Source organism: Camelina sativa, chromosome 16 (genome assembly GCF_000633955.1).
Source record: "Camelina sativa cultivar DH55 chromosome 16, Cs, whole genome shotgun sequence".
Classification (NCBI taxonomy): Eukaryota; Viridiplantae; Streptophyta; class Magnoliopsida; order Brassicales; family Brassicaceae; genus Camelina; species Camelina sativa.
Window position 1 is genome coordinate 24523092 of NC_025700.1, and position 18821 is coordinate 24541912.

General features: G+C 34.7%; 6 protein-coding genes and 1 pseudogene across 6 annotated transcripts; 1 reads left to right on the forward strand and 6 right to left on the reverse strand.

Moving 5' to 3' along the window:
• Positions 1235-2727, forward strand: LOC104753998 (putative F-box/FBD/LRR-repeat protein At5g56810). The gene is made up of 3 exons (XM_010476162.1): positions 1235-2128; positions 2219-2356; positions 2443-2727. The coding sequence occupies exons 1-3, from the start codon at positions 1235-1237 to the stop codon at positions 2725-2727; spliced, it is 1317 nt and encodes a 438-aa protein (XP_010474464.1).
• Positions 2812-4595, reverse strand: LOC104752236 (annotated as a pseudogene).
• Positions 5616-6568, reverse strand: LOC109129666 (abscisic acid receptor PYL2). The gene has a single exon (XM_019238198.1). It carries the CDS (start codon positions 6391-6393, stop codon positions 5824-5826), a length of 570 nt encoding a protein of 189 aa, XP_019093743.1. The 5' UTR covers positions 6394-6568; the 3' UTR covers positions 5616-5823.
• Positions 6445-7335, reverse strand: LOC104752237 (abscisic acid receptor PYL2). The gene has a single exon (XM_019237842.1). The coding sequence runs from the start codon at positions 7126-7128 to the stop codon at positions 6445-6447; it is 684 nt and encodes a 227-aa protein (XP_019093387.1). The 5' UTR covers positions 7129-7335.
• On the reverse strand, positions 11606-13065 carry LOC104752238. The gene is made up of 2 exons (XM_010474327.1): positions 13001-13065; positions 11606-12412 (listed from the first exon to the last, which is right to left on the reverse strand). The coding sequence occupies exon 2, from the start codon at positions 12394-12396 to the stop codon at positions 11644-11646; it is 753 nt and encodes a 250-aa protein (XP_010472629.1). The 5' UTR covers positions 12397-12412; positions 13001-13065; the 3' UTR covers positions 11606-11643.
• Positions 13699-15158, reverse strand: LOC104752239. Its single transcript, XM_010474328.1, has 2 exons — positions 15094-15158; positions 13699-14505 (listed from the first exon to the last, which is right to left on the reverse strand). The coding sequence occupies exon 2, from the start codon at positions 14487-14489 to the stop codon at positions 13737-13739; it is 753 nt and encodes a 250-aa protein (XP_010472630.1). The 5' UTR covers positions 14490-14505; positions 15094-15158; the 3' UTR covers positions 13699-13736.
• On the reverse strand, positions 15992-17451 carry LOC104752241. Its single transcript, XM_010474329.1, has 2 exons — positions 17387-17451; positions 15992-16798 (listed from the first exon to the last, which is right to left on the reverse strand). Exon 2 carries the CDS (start codon positions 16780-16782, stop codon positions 16030-16032), a length of 753 nt encoding a protein of 250 aa, XP_010472631.1. The 5' UTR covers positions 16783-16798; positions 17387-17451; the 3' UTR covers positions 15992-16029.

The following is an 18821-nucleotide window of genomic DNA, read 5'->3' on the forward strand; positions in this document are numbered from 1 at the left end:
CATCAAGATTTAAAAAAACTTCCTAAACAATCTTTTAGAATCTTTCATTTTTAACTTTCAATTTTCTATGATTCTAACAATCAGCAAGAACATAAAGTCATTAAAATTCTTTCTAAATCCTAAACCAATACTTCCTCCTATTCTAATGTTGAAAAATTAAAGAAGATACTCTACCTGTAACAAAATTATAGCTTAAAAACAGAAATAATGTCTTCACGATCTGTCTGAATATATATTTTTGAGAATTTGTGGCAGAGAAATTATGTTTTCTTTTCTTTGAACTTAAAAAAAAATAAAAAAATTATGACTTCAAAATTATATACTCAGACAGATCGTGAAGTAGAAAAATGAGAGTTTTTCGTTGAGTTTTTCACCTACAAAAAAGAATATAAAATAATGAAAAAATAGAAAAAGAGAAAATTGACTTAAAATTAAAAACCTCTCTAGAGACTCATTGTATAAAAATTCATTATATAGTATATTTGAAGGATTAAGTGGGGTTCTCCCCACCGCATATGATCTATGTCGGCTATTTTAAAATAAATAGATGGATAAAAAATAAAGTCAACATAAATGAAAAAATAAATAAATAATTTAAAATGTCAATTTTATTAATAAATTCAACTAGAAAAATAAGTATGCCAAAAAATATCAAAGAAATCGAACTTTTTTATAATTACTGAATTTTGAATTGCTTATTTTTAATCTTCACCGTATTGGAAGTTTTGAAGAAATAGAAAAATTTAATAATAGTGGTAACAATATTTTTAGGGCCCATATTGAGAACAGGGGGAAACCGGAAACACCATCCACCAAAAAAAATTAGTCTCGGACCTTTCTTTTATAGATTTCAGGATTTACTCTTAAGTTATAATAAAACAGAAAAAAACAAAGAATATTATTTTCCAAAAGATAAGTGTATTTATAAAAGTAATCGCCTTAAAACTGTTGAAAATTCGAGTAAATTAATTGAACGTGGATTCATATAGGAAGCTATAACTCAACTAATTTTAATTTATCTAATTATTTAACACAAATCAAACAGAAGTAATTAAGGTGAGATCTTTCAACTAATTTTATTTCTTTAACCTCTTTAAAAACCCTTATTTAATAATCTCATTTGATTAAAAAGATAGAAACCTAAACAAAATTAGATATCTAACGATTCTGTTGCTCTACTCTTACGCCAAAAATTAGGGTCTTTTCCCCTTCTTCAGATCAAAACCATTGAGCAATGAAAGCTGCAAGATTGGAAACTGAACCTACATCTTCAGATAGGATTACTCACTTACCTGACGATTTGCTTTTCCGAATACTCTCATTCATTCCTGTAAGTGATGCTATGGCCACAAGTTTGCTATCTAAACGATGGACATCTCTGTGGAAGATGATGCCAACACTTGAGTATGATGAGAACTCTTGTCCCAACATTGGTTCATTTCGATATCACAAATTCTGCAAGAGGTCACTGGAATTACATAAAGGGCCGGTTCTTAAAACCCTAAACCTCAAACTTAAGAATCCCTCCTCTGACTTCTTAGATTCACACTTGTTTCCAAGAATTAGTTCCACTCTCCTCGAAGTCACAGTCACTTCTACGTCTACGTCTTACCCTTGTTATAATTATAGTATTATCACTTTCCCAAATAACCTCAGAGTCTTTCACACAGTAGTTGTTTTGAAACTCCAAGGCCAGATTCTTATTGATGTTGTTGATTCTCCAGTTTGCTTCATGTCCTTGAAAACTTTATATCTCATATGTGTGAACTTCAAGCGCGAAAAATCTTTCGGTAGACTGTTATCGTCTTGTCCTGTTCTTGAATGTCTTTTCCTCCAAAGACTTTGCACTGTCGGCCGTTTTTTGTTCTCCATATCAGTCCCATCTCTAGAAAGATTATTCATCACCAAAGAGGCTGCTTATAATTTTAAAGATGACTCAATAATTGAGATAAATGCTCCTTCTTTGAAGTACTTGGAGATCAAGGATCGCAGAGGTAGTTTTGATTATGTTGAGGATATGCCGAAATTGGTAGATGCACATGTGGCAGTTAATTTGTCAAAAACTGGAAAGTTTCTTAAAGCTCTTACTTCAGCTAAGCATCTTTGGCTAGATTTATATCCTTCAATGGTAAGATCTTTCTTTTTCCCGCTATCTAGGTTTTGTTTATTCTTTGAAGTTGTCATGATACAACTTTTAGCTTTGTTTTCTTGCGTATAGGTTTTTCTCCATACAAATAGATTCATCGCCAACCAGCTTCTTTATCTGGAGCTAAACATTTATGAGAATTTTCAGTCGAATCTACTTCTGAGTTTGCTGAAAAATTTCCCTAATTTGCAAGCTCTCAAGCTGAACCACGTAAACTCACAATTTATCTTCTAATTAAGAATATGTTTTCGAGAGCTTTGAATTAATATTTAATCCAATGCCTTTACGTTTCTTAGACACATCCCAACTATAATACCGATGATCAACCGTGTTTAGTCTCTAAACCGAGCTCCGTTCCTGAATGCTTAAGCTTCCATCTCGAGACTTTTCAATGGATAGGCTACTCAGGGACAGATGAAGACATAGAAGTTGCGGTATACGTTTTGAAAAATGCTCGTTGTTTAAAGAATGCTACGATCTCTCTACATTCAATGGGCACAGAGAATAATCTGATGATGATTAATGAGTTGAAATCTATGTCTAAAGCTTCAACCATGTGTCAGCTTGTAATTAAATCTTAGAATTACATACTTGTATTTGAACTTAAGCCAGATATGATGTTATTTCTAATCTAAAGTTTTAGATAGTTCCCCGTTGCTAAAATTATCGTAGTATATAGTTTGAGAGAAGAAGATTATAAACTGTTGACATCATTATGGTATCCTAGGTATTTTCTTGCGAGTCAAGCATATGGGCAATCAAAGATTCCTACATTGGTCTTCTAAAAACATTGTCTATGTATGATCATCTCACAGCACCGAGAATGCTTTGTGAAAGTATGAAGCTCCTTAAAGATATCTGACTCTTGGTTTGCTATCGAAGAATCTTTGAAACGCAGAGTGAGTTTCCGGAGAACTACTGAATTCTTGAGAAAATACTTCACTAATTTCATTCCGGTTTCTTCTCCTATTACAAATTCTCTAATCTCAACACTCTCCAGACTCGATAACAAACATTGAGGGACATAGTTAAGTCCAGCTTGCTCAGGCTCCGTCGAAACAACAAAGTCCTGCAAGGGCACAAGCTGGATTCACAATATATTCAGAGATGTTAAAAACAAAACCAAAGCATAGATTCATACAACATCTTACCAAGATGAGGTTTTCCAAATTTGGACAGCTCTCAAGAAAGACGAGCAACAACTGCAACAAGGATCCAGAAATCGCAGCTTGTAAGCGATACAAGTTATCGAATTTCGGAATTGGTCCAAGTTTGGAATATATATAGAGGACCTGCAAGAAGAATATACATCATAAGCAATCAAAGTACATTTCTGGTTACTTATATGCATAACAAAGTACATATTTACCTCTAAAGTACGCTGAGAGATGATCATATGTCTTACACTAGATACACCGGTGATAAAATCACGGATAGTATCTCTCTTAGTTGAATCCCCCGGTTCCAAAGGACTACCGCCAAGCTTAACATTAAATTCAGTGTCAATATCGATCATGAACAAAGAAGTCAGGTTCTTGACTATAACCATATCAGAATTGTCATCATTAAAATTCAAATACTCGAGTCTTGGAGCATCAATCTCAACCGAATAACATGTACCAGCGTTACTATACTCAAACGTGAGACGAAAACTCCTAAGACTCCGAGAACTCACACGAAGAAACTGCAGAACGTCTAGATCACAAAAATCAAAAGGCCTAATCAAAACAAGATCTTCAAGAACAGGACAACCTGAGACAACCTTCTCCATGACCAAAGGATCATCAAAATACCAAACGTCTTCTAAATGTAAGATCTTAAGACAAGGTAGAGAAACAACGAACTCGGGATTCACGATTCCGACCGTTACAAGCACCAAAGACACTAACGTATTGCTCTTATAAATGTCCAGAGGCATAAACTCTCTGATACACATATCAGTCTCAAACCCTTTAGCATCTAAATGCTCAATCCCACGGTTAACAGCTGTACTAACCCATCCGGCCAACCGATCATCGTCGTAAGTGTATTCATCATACTTAATCTTGAACATTTGCATTCGTGAATTCCGATTAAAATCCATAAATTTGTCGATAAATCTCGCGTAGTCTTCGTCAGGGAAATCGCTGACCTTTATGTCAAGAACATGAACACTAAGCCAGAGAAGTTCTCTTGGATAAAACACTTGTCTTGACGGAATCTTTGGTCGGAAGGTATGAGAGTACTTGTGTTAGCAAAGAATCTGGCAATTCGCTGATCCTATCGCAACTCATCGCTAATCCTAAAATATGCGAACAAAATTTCAGAATTGATTCTAAAATCACATAGATAAAACATGCAATCCAGCTGGGTTTGAAGAGCTCACCGTCGAATTGACGCGACGGAAGAGAGAAATGTGAATGTGAGGAAGTCGCCGTCGATTCCTCAAGTAATCTGATACGATTGGGGATTGGGCCTAATTGGGCTTGAGTGAGCCGATGTATCAGATTTGGTTTGGTTTAGTTTTGACTTGGTATTTTGATACTCACGGTTTTCAGTTTTTTTTTGGGTTAACCGAAAAAAACTACAGTATAATTATATTGTCAGTTTTTGATTAATTAGTTGTGTCTACTTCCAATGGTTGTGTCTCCACAAGTCGGTTTTCAGTTTTTGACTAAAATATTTGCGATCTTTGGAAACTGAATTAGTATAGTGAAATGGCTGTTCGATAATAAATGGATCGTAGAAATTTTGGATAAAGTTGTAAAAATATCCATATTTGATTCTCAAAAATAGTTAGATCATAAATTTTCCAGTGACATTGTATGTACTTATGATTAGATCAAACATTTCCCTTTAATATATATGAATAGTAAAGATTACTGTCAACAAGTTTCGTTTTACTTTAAAGCATTTTATAGAAAAAAAATATATCAAGGGAAATACAAAAACAGTATTTGTCTTTCTAGCAGAAAAGGTAGAACAACTTGTGGAGACACAACCATTGCAAGTAGTACATGGCTGCATGCATAATGTGACTCACTTCTCTTTTCCAGCACTTTAAACAAATGAAAGGCAAAAGAACTTCTACACGAATATAGACCATTAGATTCCTTTTGTGATACAAAAAAATATTATACTATTATTTTGTACTAACTGGAAAAATACAATAATTGCAATTCAATGCTTACCGTTTTTTAACAACCTTTTAATATAGTGGACTATGTTTGAACGGTGATATGATAACAATACTAGCACAAATAGAAACATTTACCTTAATAAGAAACAAGAAGAATGGTTGTGTGGTAAGGTGAAAATAAACAACTTCTAGTTCCAACATTTTCGACGAGAAATGATAACTATATACCAACTTACCAGAATTAAGAGTATAAAATACCAATTTGAAGTATACAATACATTATTAAAACTTGTCCAAAAGTAATTTAATATCTATATATTGATGAGAGATTTGTGAAAAAGCAGAATCAAATGACAGAAATTTTGATTTGCCATTTATTGAAGAAAACAAACAGAGAACTGATATGCGTTATGCAACAACAGGTTCGTTCACGGAATCGAAATAAACATTTGCTTCCAATAGTCATATGAAAAAACTCAAATATTATGTAAATAATCAGTAATCACCGAAGGGAAATATAAGAATAATTATTATTAGGAGTAGAAAAGAATCTTGAAAATCATTCATCATGCATAGGTGCAGCTGTGGCGACAACTCCGAGTTTCTGAAGATTGAGTTTGACGACAGTGTCCACAAACATTTTTGTGTCTTCCTCTGTGTTTCCCTCGGGTATATCAACGGTGTAAGATTCAAGAACCACCGTGTAGACCTTACCTGAATCTTGATTCAAGAACTCGTTGACCGACGTCACTGATATGTAGTTCTTGAGCCGGTGCTCGCCACCGACGACCCTGAAACTCAGAACGCGGTGCTCATCGTCAACGAACTCTAGCCGCTCGGTGCTGGTGGACGCTGGGAGGCCGGAGATTACGGTCACTTCTCGGACGCTTCCGATGCCTCCATCGCCGGAGATAAGACGGCAGCTTTTGACGAAGTGTTTGTAGCGTTCAGGGTTGTCGAAGCGGCGGATGAGAGGCCAAACCACGGAGGCGGGAGCGTGGATGCGTTGGGTTATGAGAGAAGTGCAAGTAGTTGGGTCTGGTTCGAACCGATGGTAAGTTTTGATAACCTGTTCGAGGTTTTTGTGCTCCTCGTCGGTCAGGCCTTTCACGACCGGGGAGGAGCTCATGGTGATGAAGAGAGATAACACGTGTGACTTCTGTGGTGGAGAGAATTAGGGTTATACGAGAGAGAGAGAGAGAGAGGAAGAAAGAGAGGTCTCTTCTTGTTGGAGATTGGGGGGGTTTGTGAAAGAGATGAGAATAAAAGACAAGTTCTGTTTTTGGTAGCTGTGCGTTTTTATATTCATACAAATCTTTGGGTGTTCTNCTCCGAGTTTCTGAAGATTGAGTTTGACGACAGTGTCCACAAACATTTTTGTGTCTTCCTCTGTGTTTCCCTCGGGTATATCAACGGTGTAAGATTCAAGAACCACCGTGTAGACCTTACCTGAATCTTGATTCAAGAACTCGTTGACCGACGTCACTGATATGTAGTTCTTGAGCCGGTGCTCGCCACCGACGACCCTGAAACTCAGAACGCGGTGCTCATCGTCAACGAACTCTAGCCGCTCGGTGCTGGTGGACGCTGGGAGGCCGGAGATTACGGTCACTTCTCGGACGCTTCCGATGCCTCCATCGCCGGAGATAAGACGGCAGCTTTTGACGAAGTGTTTGTAGCGTTCAGGGTTGTCGAAGCGGCGGATGAGAGGCCAAACCACGGAGGCGGGAGCGTGGATGCGTTGGGTTATGAGAGAAGTGCAAGTAGTTGGGTCTGGTTCGAACCGATGGTAAGTTTTGATAACCTGTTCGAGGTTTTTGTGCTCCTCGTCGGTCAGGCCTTTCACGACCGGGGAGGAGCTCATGGTGATGAAGAGAGATAACACGTGTGACTTCTGTGGTGGAGAGAATTAGGGTTATACGAGAGAGAGAGAGAGAGAGGAAGAAAGAGAGGTCTCTTCTTGTTGGAGATTGGGGGGGTTTGTGAAAGAGATGAGAATAAAAGACAAGTTCTGTTTTTGGTAGCTGTGCGTTTTTATATTCATACAAATCTTTGGGTGTTCTTTTATCCCTTTTGTGTGTGTTTATTGTCCATTACTAACAATACTCGATCATTTCTTACTTTATAAGCCCATTTTATCAAAGAGTTACGTTTAAGATCACATTTATGGATAACCGATATATATGTTCTAAACAAAAATAATTTGACATCTACATATGTCAATCAAATTATTTATTTATTATGAAAAACATTGTGACTTGTGAGACATCATTTGTATCCTTGGAGCTACAACCTTGCCCATGATCAGGCGGTATCCCCCGCATACACCACCGTGACTTAACTTTTTTTTTTTCAATAACTTCTATTATTAAAAAAATCAGTTAAATAAACCGAAAGAACATTGTTTACATATGAAACGAAATGATATAAAACACGAGCAGTTCGTGCTAACTTTATTTTTATAATATTTAAAATGGAATTGTAAATTTAGTTTAAACTCAATATCTTTAATCTTCAAGCGAAATAATATAATATTCTTTTAATGTGATTTTTTTTTTGACAACCGAGAGTAAAACATAATTGCTTGTTTATATATAGCTTTAGTAAAGTTTAAATAAGATAATACAGCTAATATTGACTGCTTTTGCTTTGGCAAATAGGAGTACTAATTATTTTTAGTGAACAGAGTTAGTACACGTTCAGACCGGATCCAACTACCTCCTCGTAATCAACATACGTGCATATATCATACATATTCCAGTTTATCATAGATAAATAAGTGTTAGAAAATGCTATTTAAATTAAAATTTTGTTGGAAATTAAAAATTCTAATAAGTAAAAACAAAATATTTTAAATAAAATCCGCATACTCACTCTTTTGGGTTTCAAAAGGAAAAGTGGTGGTCAGAGCTGGGATAATTTGTCTTGTAGTTAACAAAATTCTCTGTATTATTCATTGATTTCGTGGGAAGGTTAGTAGTACTGCACATGTATTTAATAATTAGGTATTACCATAATAGATGTTCCATGTTTGATCTTTTTAATAAAGCACTTAATTTAATTATCCATAAAAAAATTTGTCTTCACTTACGTTTATGGAAAAAGGTTATGTTTTTTTTTGTTAAAGGAAAAGGTTATGGTTTCTAATTCTAACTAGTCTTCATCAGCCGAGGGATGGTAACATGGTCAGGGTTGAGCAGATGATTGCATGGAAAGCTCTGGAGGAGGGATGGATGAAGATTAATACGGATGGAGCAGTGCATGGTTGTCCGGGCTTGGCTACAGTCGAGAGTGTTTTGCAAGACCATACAGGGAGATGGTGTAAAGGGTTTGCTCTGAATATTGGTATATGTTTGACTTCTCTAGCGGAGTTACGAGGTTTATTATGGTCTGTACTTAGCTTGGGGAATGAATCTTCATAGGCTGGAGGTTGAGGTGGACTTTAAGTTGGTGGTGGGATTCTTACAAGTGTACCATGACTTTTTCTCTAAAGACTGGATAGTCGGGATATTACATGTGTATAGAAAAGTAAACCATATTGCTGATGGGGTAGCTTCCTATGTTTTTATTTTACCGTTGAGTTTTCATTTATTAGAGCCGAGTCCGAATAATGTGAATTGGATTGTTGGACTGCGCTCCCGAGACACCTCCTAATGTAATTCATTTTTCTAGTCTTTGGATAAAACACAAAGAGATATTGTCTCGTTCACCAAAAAAAAAAAAAAAACTAGCCGATTCAGAGATAACGTAGTGCATTACCCAAATACAAAATGCTATTATAGAACTATGGTTATTTCTGTAGTACGAGAAAACATACCTCATACCTGTCCTCTGCAGTCTAAGAAAAAATTTATTTGGGTACTACAAAATTTATGAAGTATTGATTCACACTATGGTTATTTAAAAGAAAACTAAACAACGTTTTCACCAAGATATATAATTCACAACTAAACATGAACACATAAAAAAGTTTTTGAAATTGAAAACAGAAAAAGCCAAATAATTTTCTCTTCATAAAAAACTTGATAATAACCTGCAATTAAATATTGTTTGCATCTGCATGCAGATTCTTGATAATAACTATAAACAGGTTGAAGTAATTTTTTTCGACATTAAGAGGCTGTTATCGGAGAGGTGGATTCTAAATCCATATGGAATTGTAAATTTTAGAAATCAAAATACATGGATTTTGAAATAACATGTTTTATCCTTGGATTTGAACTCTTCTATTTTATACTTTCAAATCCATTCAAATCCATTTAAAACATACTATGGATTTTGAAATCCAAAAACAATTCATTAAATAAATAACATGGGATTTTAACAAGTATTTGTAAATTATATAACCAATAACACCTAATTTTGATAAATATTTTAAAATCAATGATTGAATAACACATTATTTTTGTTTAGATTTCCAAATCTATTAAAATCATATAACCAATAACCCCTCTAAAGTATTAGAAATATTGTTTGCATCTACATTTTTCCATAAAACTAAGTGCAATTAAAAGATATCATTTAATTCGTTAAAGACAAGGGCAAAACTCATTAAATAATTTTAGAGAAGCAATGAGTAGAGTAAGTATTAGCTTGTTGAATCTGAGTTTTAGTATTTAATAAAGAACCATAAACTTTGATCAATTATTGGTCATGTTTTGCATTATTTTATCATATAGTATTCATTAAAGGAAAGGTTTGCCTAAAACGGCAACAATTAGTCAATAATCACTTTACTAATGCCTAGGAAACAATAATTAAATTAAAGTCCATTCATGCGAATCTCATAATTATGATTTCTAGTAGGTCGTTTTAAATAATCTTATTATTTCGTGTAAGGGGAGTCATCCCCAAGTTAGATTAGCCAACCCGTTAGGGAGCGTCGTGTAATCTGGCAAGTGGCAACCAACCAAGTCAAAGTCATACTAACCAATAAGATGAAGAGGATAAGTTGCTTATAGATATAGTAAAATGCATTGACCGAGAGTCCCTTTGAGAGTTTGAGTTCTGGAAGCCGTTGGACACAATAAATAGGTTAGCTAGTTAGCAAAATTCTCCTTTTCATTTATCATTATTGAATATTTTATTAATAAATGGATCTTATTGAGTTGTCCATTTATTTCTAGTTTCATTTGGGTATTACAAGATAAACTCATTTAACTTTATTTGACAAAATAGTTCTAAATGGATATAGTTTCATATAACATTCCCATTTACTTAATAAGGTTTCAAACCAAATTAACATTCTTAGCTAAGATGGCACTAGGATTGGATGGCATGGGAGTCTTCCAAATCTGTTATCTTTATTTGTTTTGGCGATTTGTTCTTTTTTTGGTGAAATGTTAAATGAGTTTAATGTCATCTGGTTCAGAGTTCCCAGTCTCTTCGGATCGACATGTTCGCCAATCACATCGTCCACTACTCAATCAGAAGTCATAGAACTGTGTAGTTTTGTGGCAAGCAAAAAACCAAATTATCTTTGTTCTTATTTGGCTCCCCACACAAAATACAAGGTTGATACAAACTCATTTAGGCACGTGCTGTGTCGATAGATCACAAGTCTTTTATGGGTAACAAAATGTGGTATTCGTGGCATGAACCAAACAAAATAACACCAGTTTTGCTTTGTCTTACGAGTTCTCAACTGATTCAAAAATTTTGGGACCGAGAGTCAGTTACAAAAATCCATATGCGAATGTCTCTATTGTTGGGATTGAAACTGGAAGGAATCTAATGTACTCAACTAACCATTGAATTCCTCTACAACCAAACCAATGTTAAAATCTCTTGTCAACCACTATTTGAGTCCACTTTGGCTAATCATGGAAAACCCAGCTGGTGAATCTTGATACACCTACGATGTCAAGCAGTCGATCTTGTAGTGGTAGCTGGCTACAACTATTGGACAAGAAAAAGGTTCTTTAATTTATCTTTATCTCACTTATGAGTGAACTCAGCAACATATATATGGCTGTAACTTGAGTGATGATGCAGCGAGATATCCTCCGCCAAACCTAAGAGCGTGATTCACTTTATAGTTATATAATCTGACTTTGATATTACCTTTTTATGTATATATAATTATAGTTACAAATATTAATGTTTTTATATATACAATCGTATTTTGGATAATTTGGGTGCATATATATTTGGTTTTCAGGTCGAGTAATTTGGGTAGAAACGTATAATTTGCCCATGCCTACTTTGGAACAGACGATATGAGCTTGACAACAATGATATTGTTTGCATAAAACTTATAAATTAGAATATTTAACATTACGCATCCAACTAAATGAAATTAAAATACATATTGAGAAATTAATTAACATTTTGCACAAACTTTTATTTTTGGGTATTCATTAAAACAAATTAGAATTCTTCACGGAATCCCACCGCGATACACGCCCAATGTTTGAAATCGCATTGCGACATAGTTGGCGGGGCCAGATCCGCTCCTCCCTTGACTCGAATCAATAATATTCCACACAGTTCCATCAACGATCACCTGCAACACATGAGGATGATGATGATTGGATGGAAGCTGTTGAGGCACCATCTCGGTTGTATGCGGATTCCCAGCTGCGGTCATGATATCAACGTATGCAGTATGTCTCTCAAACATATCCCACCTTGATTGCCTTTGTGGATCGACCTTTCGTGGGATATGACCACGATGCTCAGTTTTTGAATGCTTATTCAGTTGAGTATACGTCCCCAAAAATTCACAATTGTCCACAGGACATGACCTCGGTTTAGCATTCATGAATCTTCTTGCAGTTTTCATCACTTTTGTCGTCTGAGAGACTTCTCCTCTACATAAAGGGCAGTGTAGGGTCTTGGGGCCTAGGTGATTATTTCTAATGTTTTTTTGGAACGATTTGAAACAGTTGGAGTGACGAACACTCGTGTCGCACATGTAAGGACGACATCCACTTGAAAAGAAAGAACATGTCAAACGAACAGCATTGTGAGGCGGTTCCATGCATATCACACACCGCACATCCTCCCATTCATGACTCGCAATAGGCCACTCAGATGCCTTGTGTTTGTTAGTCCTAGAAGAGCGAAGCGGGTATGGTGATACTCTAACCATGCTGCTTGACGCAGACATTGCATGATTTTCTTTAGGCATCTCTCTTGTTTGATTCCTACATTAATCACAAATAACGTTCATCTTAATTAAGCGACAGTATAAATAAATCCCAAAAAAAAAAAAACATAACGATGATCAAGAAATCATAAATGAACTATATTCATTTGTCATAAAAATTTGTGAATTTTTGATCATCTCATTAATGAGGTTAGTGGAATCAAAATTGATGCATACTCAAAGTTTAAACCAAAAACAATTAGTGTTTGATTTCGTGTATATAGTAATCAATGAGTATATATTTTAGATCCAATATATAGAAGCGCTAAACAACAAACATCTCAGCCCAATCATCACCAAGACAATATGCATAAACGAAACTAAGTCACGTGGTGCATTAAATCATGTTGTAGAACACCAATTTTCTCTAATACATGAGAAAATAGTATTCAACAAAATTTGAATTGTATATATGTATAAGAGAGTTCTTGAACCATGTATTCACATACTGGTCACCGCAAAAACAATTTTCTCAAATTTTCAATAGATCAATGAGATTAATCTGAGATTGATATGATAAATCATGAAATAGTAAACAATAGAAAAAAAAACTCAGCCATAGATTTAACAAAAGGGAGAAAAGTACTTGGATTTTCAAAGGAAAGTGAAAACAATGGATTTTTGTCTCAAACAGTAGAAATTGATATTTGATTCTGAGTGCATAGTTGTGTTATTTCTATGGCTTTTTATAAGCTTCTCTTAGAGCATATCTTTTACTCATTTGATCAAAAAAGCCTCTTTGNTTTGAGTCCACTTTGGCTAATCATGGAAAACCCAGCTGGTGAATCTTGATACACCTACGATGTCAAGCAGTCGATCTTGTAGTGGTAGCTGGCTACAACTATTGGACAAGAAAAAGGTTCTTTAATTTATCTTTATCTCACTTATGAGTGAACTCAGCAACATATATATGGCTGTAACTTGAGTGATGATGCAGCGAGATATCCTCCGCCAAACCTAAGAGCGTGATTCACTTTATAGTTATATAATCTGACTTTGATATTACCTTTTTATGTATATATAATTATAGTTACAAATATTAATGTTTTTATATATACAATCGTATTTTGGATAATTTGGGTGCATATATATTTGGTTTTCAGGTCGAGTAATTTGGGTAGAAACGTATAATTTGCCCATGCCTACTTTGGAACAGACGATATGAGCTTGACAACAATGATATTGTTTGCATAAAACTTATAAATTAGAATATTTAACATTACGCATCCAACTAAATGAAATTAAAATACATATTGAGAAATTAATTAACATTTTGCACAAACTTTTATTTTTGGGTATTCATTAAAACAAATTAGAATTCTTCACGGAATCCCACCGCGATACACGCCCAATGTTTGAAATCGCATTGCGACATAGTTGGCGGGGCCAGATCCGCTCCTCCCTTGACTCGAATCAATAATATTCCACACAGTTCCATCAACGATCACCTGCAACACATGAGGATGATGATGATTGGATGGAAGCTGTTGAGGCACCATCTCGGTTGTATGCGGATTCCCAGCTGCGGTCATGATATCAACGTATGCAGTATGTCTCTCAAACATATCCCACCTTGATTGCCTTTGTGGATCGACCTTTCGTGGGATATGACCACGATGCTCAGTTTTTGAATGCTTATTCAGTTGAGTATACGTCCCCAAAAATTCACAATTGTCCACAGGACATGACCTCGGTTTAGCATTCATGAATCTTCTTGCAGTTTTCATCACTTTTGTCGTCTGAGAGACTTCTCCTCTACATAAAGGGCAGTGTAGGGTCTTGGGGCCTAGGTGATTATTTCTAATGTTTTTTTGGAACGATTTGAAACAGTTGGAGTGACGAACACTCGTGTCGCACATGTAAGGACGACATCCACTTGAAAAGAAAGAACATGTCAAACGAACAGCATTGTGAGGCGGTTCCATGCATATCACACACCGCACATCCTCCCATTCATGACTCGCAATAGGCCACTCAGATGCCTTGTGTTTGTTAGTCCTAGAAGAGCGAAGCGGGTATGGTGATACTCTAACCATGCTGCTTGACGCAGACATTGCATGATTTTCTTTAGGCATCTCTCTTGTTTGATTCCTACATTAATCACAAATAACGTTCATCTTAATTAAGCGACAGTATAAATAAATCCCAAAAAAAAAAAAACATAACGATGATCAAGAAATCATAAATGAACTATATTCATTTGTCATAAAAATTTGTGAATTTTTGATCATCTCATTAATGAGGTTAGTGGAATCAAAATTGATGCATACTCAAAGTTTAAACCAAAAACAATTAGTGTTTGATTTCGTGTATATAGTAATCAATGAGTATATATTTTAGATCCAATATATAGAAGCGCTAAACAACAAACATCTCAGCCCAATCATCACCAAGACAATATGCATAAACGAAACTAAGTCACGTGGTGCATTAAATCATGTTGTAGAACACCAATTTTCTCTAATACATGAGAAAATAGTATTCAACAAAATTTGAATTGTATATATGTATAAGAGAGTTCTTGAACCATGTATTCACATACTGGTCACCGCAAAAACAATTTTCTCAAATTTTCAATAGATCAATGAGATTAATCTGAGATTGATATGATAAATCATGAAATAGTAAACAATAGAAAAAAAAACTCAGCCATAGATTTAACAAAAGGGAGAAAAGTACTTGGATTTTCAAAGGAAAGTGAAAACAATGGATTTTTGTCTCAAACAGTAGAAATTGATATTTGATTCTGAGTGCATAGTTGTGTTATTTCTATGGCTTTTTATAAGCTTCTCTTAGAGCATATCTTTTACTCATTTGATCAAAAAAGCCTCTTTGCTTTAGTCACCTTTTTTAATTTTATTAGCCAAAAAAAAGAGTGAAATTTAACAAGTAAATACAAATCAATATAAGATTGAAAAGTAAAGAAATCATTGTTTTCTGGTGCCTAACATTTTATGTCAACTAGATAAATGACACTTTTTATTACTTTTATATGAAATAAAGAAAAAAATCTATAAAGAATATTTACTTTAAAATTTATTTTTAACAAATCACACACATAATTGGTTTCCCTTAATTCATATAATACAATGCCGACACCTGGCCATTTTATGAATAGATAACATACTAATTAATAACACACAACTTTAATTTAAATATAAATATTACTTCACCACCACTAGTCAAGCTAAGATAACTATTTACTAAATACACAAAAGTTTACTAAATTTATATTTAAGTATTACAAATTGACAATGTGTCACTAGTCATACTGAGATAACTAACTATCAAAAACGAGTCTATTAAATGTTTAGCCACATTTGCTGCTCCCTGTTCCGTGGAGTCAATAGCCTTATCATCTGTCCCTCCTTTTTTTTAATATTACCCAGGATTTTATCCGAGACTGCTGATGAATTGGNTATAATTTGCCCATGCCTACTTTGGAACAGACGATATGAGCTTGACAACAATGATATTGTTTGCATAAAACTTATAAATTAGAATATTTAACATTACGCATCCAACTAAATGAAATTAAAATACATATTGAGAAATTAATTAACATTTTGCACAAACTTTTATTTTTGGGTATTCATTAAAACAAATTAGAATTCTTCACGGAATCCCACCGCGATACACGCCCAATGTTTGAAATCGCATTGCGACATAGTTGGCGGGGCCAGATCCGCTCCTCCCTTGACTCGAATCAATAATATTCCACACAGTTCCATCAACGATCACCTGCAACACATGAGGATGATGATGATTGGATGGAAGCTGTTGAGGCACCATCTCGGTTGTATGCGGATTCCCAGCTGCGGTCATGATATCAACGTATGCAGTATGTCTCTCAAACATATCCCACCTTGATTGCCTTTGTGGATCGACCTTTCGTGGGATATGACCACGATGCTCAGTTTTTGAATGCTTATTCAGTTGAGTATACGTCCCCAAAAATTCACAATTGTCCACAGGACATGACCTCGGTTTAGCATTCATGAATCTTCTTGCAGTTTTCATCACTTTTGTCGTCTGAGAGACTTCTCCTCTACATAAAGGGCAGTGTAGGGTCTTGGGGCCTAGGTGATTATTTCTAATGTTTTTTTGGAACGATTTGAAACAGTTGGAGTGACGAACACTCGTGTCGCACATGTAAGGACGACATCCACTTGAAAAGAAAGAACATGTCAAACGAACAGCATTGTGAGGCGGTTCCATGCATATCACACACCGCACATCCTCCCATTCATGACTCGCAATAGGCCACTCAGATGCCTTGTGTTTGTTAGTCCTAGAAGAGCGAAGCGGGTATGGTGATACTCTAACCATGCTGCTTGACGCAGACATTGCATGATTTTCTTTAGGCATCTCTCTTGTTTGATTCCTACATTAATCACAAATAACGTTCATCTTAATTAAGCGACAGTATAAATAAATCCCAAAAAAAAAAAAACATAACGATGATCAAGAAATCATAAATGAACTATATTCATTTGTCATAAAAATTTGTGAATTTTTGATCATCTCATTAATGAGGTTAGTGGAATCAAAATTGATGCATACTCAAAGTTTAAACCAAAAACAATTAGTGTTTGATTTCGTGTATATAGTAATCAATGAGTATATATTTTAGATCCAATATATAGAAGCGCTAAACAACAAACATCTCAGCCCAATCATCACCAAGACAATATGCATAAACGAAACTAAGTCACGTGGTGCATTAAATCATGTTGTAGAACACCAATTTTCTCTAATACATGAGAAAATAGTATTCAACAAAATTTGAATTGTATATATGTATAAGAGAGTTCTTGAACCATGTATTCACATACTGGTCACCGCAAAAACAATTTTCTCAAATTTTCAATAGATCAATGAGATTAATCTGAGATTGATATGATAAATCATGAAATAGTAAACAATAGAAAAAAAAACTCAGCCATAGATTTAACAAAAGGGAGAAAAGTACTTGGATTTTCAAAGGAAAGTGAAAACAATGGATTTTTGTCTCAAACAGTAGAAATTGATATTTGATTCTGAGTGCATAGTTGTGTTATTTCTATGGCTTTTTATAAGCTTCTCTTAGAGCATATCTTTTACTCATTTGATCAAAAAAGCCTCTTTGCTTTAGTCACCTTTTTTAATTTTATTAGCCAAAAAAAAGAGTGAAATTTAACAAGTAAATACAAATCAATATAAGATTGAAAAGTAAAGAAATCATTGTTTTCTGGTGCCTAACATTTTATGTCAACTAGATAAATGACACTTTTTATTACTTTTATATGAAATAAAGAAAAAAATCTATAAAGAATATTTACTTTAAAATTTATTTTTAACAAATCACACACATAATTGGTTTCCCTTAATTCATATAATACAATGCCGACACCTGGCCATTTTATGAATAGATAACATACTAATTAATAACACACAACTTTAATTTAAATATAAATATTACTTCACCACCACTAGTCAAGCTAAGATAACTATTTACTAAATACACAAAAGTTTACTAAATTTATATTTAAGTATTACAAATTGACAATGTGTCACTAGTCATACTGAGATAACTAACTATCAAAAACGAGTCTATTAAATGTTTAGCCACATTTGCTGCTCCCTGTTCCGTGGAGTCAATAGCCTTATCATCTGTCCCTCCTTTTTTTTAATATTACCCAGGATTTTATCCGAGACTGCTGATGAATTGGTAACCCGATAAGACCCACAACAATCTTTTGATGAGGAGATGATGGTACTAGTTCCCGGGTGCCATGAAGAATTAATGCATTAAATTCAGCAGATGGATGGTGGCACTAAGATCTGCATACGAGGCTTTTGGTGTGCAGACGTATGTGACCAATGCACTTATGCTACTTTCACTCAAAGGAAAGCACTTTCAAAGAAGCAAGGGCTGAAGGGGAGGTAAACTTGTCTTGAAATCGATTAACTAAACTAGCTTAATTTTTGAACTACTTGAACTAGAGGAGTGGTACGAGCGGCTTACTACAAAAGAAGGGCTATTTGAGATGCTTTTTCCGGGCCAAAGTACTCTGACCCACGATATCGATTCAAGCTCATTGAGAAGTTTACTAAATTTTTATTTTGTGATATTATATCAACGATTTCATCCAACTTTCAAACCACTTCCGAAAGCGTTACTAAATATTCATGGAATGCAATGTACAAGACTCAAACGGTCAGACCTCTAGATTTGTTGGTTTTGGCCACATTTATATAGTTTATGTGGTAAATTCAAATTACAAATTAGTTTATGTAGGTATAAGCACATTCGAAAGTTATATGTAAAACAAAGGGTAATAACTAAATTTTTTGCCCAAAAAACAAAAAAGTAACTAAATTAATGGGAAAACTGGTTATTTTCTGAGACAATAGTTTGTGCCTAC

Coding starts and splice junctions, on each gene's coding strand:
- LOC104753998 (XM_010476162.1), top strand. CDS start 1,235: ATGAAAGCTGCAAGATTGGAAACTGAACCTACATCTTCAGATAGGATT. Junction 2,129..2,218: donor TAGATTTATATCCTTCAATG/GTAAGATCTTTC, acceptor TCTTGCGTATAG/GTTTTTCTCCATACAAATAG. Junction 2,357..2,442: donor AAGCTCTCAAGCTGAACCAC/GTAAACTCACAA, acceptor TACGTTTCTTAG/ACACATCCCAACTATAATAC.
- LOC109129666 (XM_019238198.1), bottom strand. CDS start 6,393: ATGAGCTCCTCCCCGGTCGTGAAAGGCCTGACCGACGAGGAGCACAAA.
- LOC104752238 (XM_010474327.1), bottom strand. CDS start 12,396: ATGCCTAAAGAAAATCATGCAATGTCTGCGTCAAGCAGCATGGTTAGA.
- LOC104752239 (XM_010474328.1), bottom strand. CDS start 14,489: ATGCCTAAAGAAAATCATGCAATGTCTGCGTCAAGCAGCATGGTTAGA.
- LOC104752241 (XM_010474329.1), bottom strand. CDS start 16,782: ATGCCTAAAGAAAATCATGCAATGTCTGCGTCAAGCAGCATGGTTAGA.